The sequence below is a fragment of the Pinus tabuliformis genome, chromosome 3_1 (genome assembly GCF_031772625.1).
Source record: "Pinus tabuliformis cultivar Carrire ecotype Pingquan chromosome 3_1, CPIR1, whole genome shotgun sequence".
NCBI lineage: Eukaryota > Viridiplantae > Streptophyta > Pinopsida > Pinales > Pinaceae > Pinus > Pinus tabuliformis.
In genome coordinates this window covers 626,898,584-626,904,843 of record NC_142301.1, presented here as the reverse complement: position 1 = coordinate 626,904,843, position 6,260 = coordinate 626,898,584, and the positions used below count along the sequence as shown (strand labels likewise).

At 34.6% G+C, this 6,260-nt stretch overlaps 1 protein-coding gene and 1 long non-coding RNA gene across 2 annotated transcripts; both read right to left on the bottom strand.

Annotated features, from left to right (window-relative positions):
* Positions 1 to 580: 580 nt before the first annotated feature.
* On the bottom strand, positions 581 to 1,485 carry LOC149188606 (uncharacterized). Its single transcript, XM_089410012.1, has 5 exons — positions 1,366 to 1,485; positions 1,163 to 1,234; positions 1,002 to 1,073; positions 809 to 880; positions 581 to 704 (listed from the first exon to the last, which is right to left on the bottom strand). Exons 1-5 carry the CDS (start codon positions 1,446 to 1,448, stop codon positions 581 to 583), a joined length of 423 nt encoding a protein of 140 aa, XP_089266138.1. The 5' UTR covers positions 1,449 to 1,485.
* A 2,247-nt stretch (positions 1,486 to 3,732) lies between these two features.
* Positions 3,733 to 5,944, bottom strand: LOC149188605 (uncharacterized). Its single transcript, XR_016256298.1, has 3 exons — positions 5,875 to 5,944; positions 4,091 to 4,162; positions 3,733 to 3,938 (listed from the first exon to the last, which is right to left on the bottom strand). It is a non-coding gene; the product is annotated as an uncharacterized LOC149188605 (long non-coding RNA).
* Positions 5,945 to 6,260: the final 316 nt, after the last annotated feature.

Here is a 6,260-nt window from a genome sequence, read left to right as displayed (position 1 = left end):
GCCCCAGCTCTACATGAATTGTTCCTGTGATATTGTTGGAGAACAGATCGATGGTTGATACTTCCAATAGTATCTAACTCAGTTTCAAATTCCCACAAGCTTTGTGGATAGTGTGTGTATAGTCTTTTAATAGCAACTGGCTTACAGTTCTTAAGATCACATCTGTAAACTGTGCTTGTAGCACCATTGCCAATTATAAATTTCTCATTCAAATTTTCAGTCATTCTCATTATATCATCATACATGTATAGGGCCATATCCATGTGCAATATTACAAGCCTTGGAGAACCTGGTCAGGACATGCAAGAATCTTTTAACAAGAGGCATAGATATTGATGGTAAGATGATAGCTTTACTCTGAGAAATAACAAATTTGAAATGAGGCATAATACCTTGACCCGTTTTGCTTGATGACCCTTTAGTGAATGGTTTATGTTGATTTGAAAGGTAGAGAGCGATGGTGATTACACACACTAATATCACTGAACCCAATGAGATGCAAACAATAGCTGTTGTTGACATAGAAGTTGTCCATTTACACAATCAATAGGTAACACTATCAATATAATCTAAAGGATATTTAATACAAATCTATGGAATCTGATTTGTAATATCTAGTTCTGTTTTCACCTTTTGGTTGTCTGGCAGATATCCCACAAAGTGATCCAATCCAATAACCACAGAGACCTGGATTTCCAAAAAAACTGAGGCAAAAATCGTTCCCATCAGATAAAATGTACAGACTTGACAATATCAAGAAGAAAACTGAATTTGATCTAGAAATAAAATGTGTTCATTATATCTACACCTTTCTGGGGTAAACCTTGTAAAGTTCTGTGTGACAGGAATATTCCCAGACAAATTGTTGTAGGAGAGGTTTCTGTAAAACAAATTGATCGTTTCCAGTATGAATAACTACGAGTTGATATACGAGGATTATTTCCTCTGTAATTTCACGATGAAATGAACAAAAAATAGCACCAATTCAGGCAAATTCTTACAGAGTAGTAAGGCTAAAGCAGTTGGTCAACTGCCATGGCATCTCCCCTGATAAACTGTTGTTATTCAGTATCCTGTATATTATCCATTTACAGAGTTATTTTCAGAATAATTGTGAAGGTATTAATAAATTATAATTTAGGGATCACTCCAAGGAACTTACAGTGAGACCAAATTCTGTAGTTGTCCAAGTTCTGAAGGAATAGGACCCGATAATTGGTTGGCAGAAAGGTCCCTGCATTGAAAAAATACCGCACTATGTTACTGTTTTGATGAAGTGGCTAGGGCACACCAGAAAGAGATGTAGAAAGAACTAGAAAATAGAACTAGTTCACAAGCTACACAAATCAAATACTAAGGACTTACATATCCCCGATACTTCTCAAGTTTCCCAAGTCTGCAGGGAGAAACCCACTCAGTTTATTTCCACTCAAGTTCCTTGAATTCATAATCCAATAGAAATCATGGGATTAATATAACTCTCACCCATTAAGCTTTAAATAATCCAATGGGGTTAAAAATAAATATAACTTTCACACATAAAACTTGTAGCTTAATAATTCAAAAACTTTTCTACATACAAGACTTACAATTTTAATAGCTTTACTCTGAGAAATAACAAATTTGAAATGAGGCATAATACCTTGACCCGTTTTGCTTGATGACCCTTTAGTGAATGGTTTATGTTGATTTGAAAGGTACAGAGCGATGGTGATTACACACACTAATATCACTGAACCCAATGAGATGCAAACAATAGCTGTTGTTGACACAAAAGCTGTCCATTTACATAATCAATAGGTAACACTATCAATATAATCTAAAGGATATTTAATAAAAATCTATGGAATCTGATTTGTAATATCTAGTTCTGTTTTCACCTTTTGGTTGTCTGGCAGATATCCCACAAAGTGATCCAATCCAATAACCATAGAGACCTAGATTTCCAAAAAAACTAAGGCAAAAATCGTTCCCATGAGATAAAATGTACAGACTTGACAATATCAAGAAGGAAACTGAATTTGATCTAGAAATAAAATGTGTTCATTATATCTACACCTTTTTGGGGTAAACCTTGTAAAGTTATGTGTGACAGGAATAGTCCCAGACAAATTGTTGTAGGAGAGGTTTCTGTAAAACAAATTGATCCTTTCCAGTATGAATAACTACGAGTTGATATACGAGGATTATTTCCTCTGTAATTTCACGATGAAATGAACAAAAAATAGCACCAATTCAGACAAATTCTTATAGAGTAGTAAGGCTAAAGCAGTTGGTCAACTGCCATGGCATCTCCTCTGATAAACCGTTGTTATTCAGTATCCTGTATATTATCCATTTACAAAGTTATTTTCAGAATAATTGTGAAGGTATTAATAAATTATAATTTAGGGATCACTCCAAGGAACTTACAGTGAGACCAAATTCTGTAGCTGTCCAAGTTCTGAAGGAATAGGACCGGATAATTGGTTGGCAGAAAGGTCCCTGCATTGAAAAAATACCGCACTATGTTACTGTTTTGTTGAAGTGGCTAGGGCACACTAGAAAGAGATGTAGAAAGAACTAGAAAATAGAACTAGTTCACAAGCTACACAAATCAAATACTAAGGACTTACATATCCTCGATACTTCTCAAGTTTCCCAAGTCTGCCGGGAGAAACCCACTAAGTTTATTTCCACTCAAGTTCCTTGAATTCATAATCCAATAGAAATCATGGGATTAATATAACTCTCACCCATTAAGCTTTTCATAATCCAATGGGGTTAAAAATAAATATAACTTTCACACATAAAACTTGTAGCTTAATATTTCAAAAACTTTTCTACATACAAGACTTAGAATTTTAATAGCTTTACTCTGAGAAATAACAAATTTGAAATGAGGCATAATACCTTGACCCATTTTGCTTGATGACCCTTTAGTGAATGGTTTATGTTGATTTGAAAGGTAGAGAGCGATGGTGATTACACACTCTAATATCACTGAACCCAATGAGATGCAAAAAATAGTTGTTGTTGACACAGAAGTTGTCCATTTACACAATCAATAGGTAACACTATCAATATAATCTAAAGGATATTTAATACAAATCTATGGAATCTGATTTGTAATATCTAGTTCTGTTTTCACCTTTTGGTTGTCTGGCAGATATCCCACAAAGTGATCCAATCCAATAACCACAGAGACCTGTATTTCCAAAAAAACTGAAGCAAAAATCATTCCCATCAGATAAAATGTACAGACTTGACAATATCAAGAAGAAAACTGAATTTGATCTAGAAATAAAATGTGTTCATTATATCTACAGCTTTCTGGGGTAAACCTTGTAAAGTTCTGTGTGACAGGAATAGTCCCAGACAAATTGTTGTAGGAGAGGTTTTTGTAAAACAAATTGAACGTTTCTAGTATGAATAAATATGAGCTGATATACGAGGATTATTTCCTCTGTAATTTCAAGATGAAATGAACAAAAAATAGTACCAATTCAGGCAAATTCTTAGAGAGTAGTAAGGCTAAAGCAGTTGGTCAACTGCCATGGCATCTCCTCTGATAAACTGTTGTTATTCAGTATCCTATATATTATCCATTTACAAAGTTATTTTCAGAATTTTTTGTGAAGGTATTAATAAATTATAATTTAGGGATCACTCCAAGGAACTTACAGTGAGACCAAATTCTGTAGCTGTCCAAGTTCTGAAGGAATAGGACCCGATAATTGGTTGGAAGAAAGGTCCCTGCATTGAAAAAATACCGCACTATGTTACTGTTTTGATGAAGTGGCTAGGGCACACCAGAAAGAGATGTAGAAAGAACTAGAAAATAGAACTAGTTCACAAGCTACACAAATCAAATACTAAGGACTTACATATCCCCGATACTTCTCAAGTTTCCCAAGTCTGCAGGGAGAAACCCACTCAGTTTATTTCCACTCAAGTTCCTTGAATTCATAATCCAATAGAAATCATGGGATTAATATAACTCTCACCCATTAAGCTTTTCATAATCCAATGGGGTTAAAAATAAATATAACTTTCACACATAAAACTTGTAGCTTAATAATTCAAAAACTTTTCTACATACAAGACTTACAATTTTAATAGATGTTCCATGTTCCCAATAGATCTCGGGATAGGTCCAGATATATTATTGTTAGAAATGTCCCTAAAAATTCACATCACATCACAGGGCAATAAAAATGTGAGGACTACCCTTGCAGCTATTATGTTTTTAGATATAGTTCTAAAAGGGAACCTTAGAAGCCTTAACAGGGCACAGCTGAATTCGATATCTATGCACCTTGGAGAAAGTGTTAGGTAATTTTTTCTTTACTACTCGTTCTCGGATCATCTTGCATGCAGTTTAATCTCTGTTCTGTTATTGAATTTGCAGTTGTTTCTCACTACCTTTATCTGACAATAGCCATTTTTTACTATATAGCAAGCAGTTGCAAGCTAAATATGATATTATGAAAACCTTGTTCGGAAAACAAAAATTCCTGATGGCATGGGTTCCACATCATATAAAAGTGTGTTCCATTTGGGTTTTGGTCCTGATGGCCTGTCTATATTTGTGGTATCCGTTTCACTTTCCACTACCACATTACTTTTATCTAGTGGGATTTTACATTTCTTTGGCTGTTTTTGAAAATGAATTCTTCCTTATCGAAACATCTGGTTCTTCTCGTTGATAGTGGTAATGACATATACAGTATACTAAATATATGTAAAAAGAAGCTATGCAAAACAAATGCCATGGAGACTAGAAAATACTAATCAATAGTTTGGATTCTGTTACTATAAAGATGCCAATACAAAATGAGTGGCTTATCAGCGTTACAAATTATCAGTCACTCCACAAACTGATATATTATGAGACATATATCTAACTTGTCAGGCTGATTCAGTGGTGAATTTTATTCACAATGCAGATCTTCGTGAAGATAAGCGTTATTTTGCCGACAATTTGGGTACTACACCAATAACAAGTGCACAGGTATGTTTGTTTCATTTTTCTTACTCTCGATATTAGATTGTTAGGTTGTTAATAATAAGGGCAATTCTAGTTTAGGTGGAGTTGCTTAGATGTTCCCATGTTTGGGATTTTAGCTTGAACAACTTTTGAATTTAGATGATGGACATGCTTAATAAAACTACATTTACACCCTACATGCTCCACGAAAAGATATGAAGGTCTCTGTTTATCTTCAGGGTGAGGAGTTGAGGAAACAGGTCGGTGATGCTACATACATAGAGTGCAGCTCAAAGACTCAACAGGTATACCATCTGATATGTGCCATGTTCATATTTGCCTTATGCCATAAAGTATTGTCATCTAATTTCTGTTTATCTTCTCCAATTTAATACTCTTAAATAGTGGTTGCCTGGTAGCTTCAAAACGTGTGCATTTTGTGCAAAGAAGTAACCTTTTTCTCAGTAAAAGATGCTTAAAGTTTTCCCAAAACTGGCCTCTTTTGGATGGATAATGTAAGTGTATCATCACCGCTATAATAATATTACAAAACAACAGAAATCCCCTTTTTAACCTGGAAAAATTATATTAATGTACAGAAATTACCAAAGTAAATTCATAGGACTTCCAAATTCATCCAGAATAACTAACATAAAGCAATTAGCTATATCATGTTTGCCTTTTGCCTGCTATTGCCCTCTCAATCAGATAGTATGATAATCTTCAGTCAAATAGTATGACAATAACAATATAACAATGAGCCATAACACCATAAAAGAACAGTGCATAACCTTAGGCATTTTCTTTGTGTTTTTAAATTTCTAATATCCCATAGGCATTGGACCTGTAACATCACACAGTTCACTGACTGATTTTTATGCCGTAAGGCGTTCCCCTCTGTTCACAATCTGTCTAAATTTATAATATGCCCCAGCTCTACAGGAATTGTTCCCGTGATATTGTTGGAGGACAGATCGATGTTTGATACTTCCAACGGTCTCTAACTCAGTTTCGAATTCCCGCAAGCTTTGTGGATAGTGTGTGTATAGTCTTTTAATAGAAACTGGCTTACAGTTCTTAAGATCACATCTGTAAACTGTGCTTGTAGCACCATTGCTAATTATAAATTTCTCATTCAAATTTTCGGTCATTCTCATTATATCATCATACATGTATAGGGCCATATCCATGTGCAATATTGCAAGCCTTGGAAAACCTGGTCAGGACATGTAAGAATCTTTTAACAAGAGGCATAGATATTGATGGTAATATGATAGCTTTACTCGGAGAA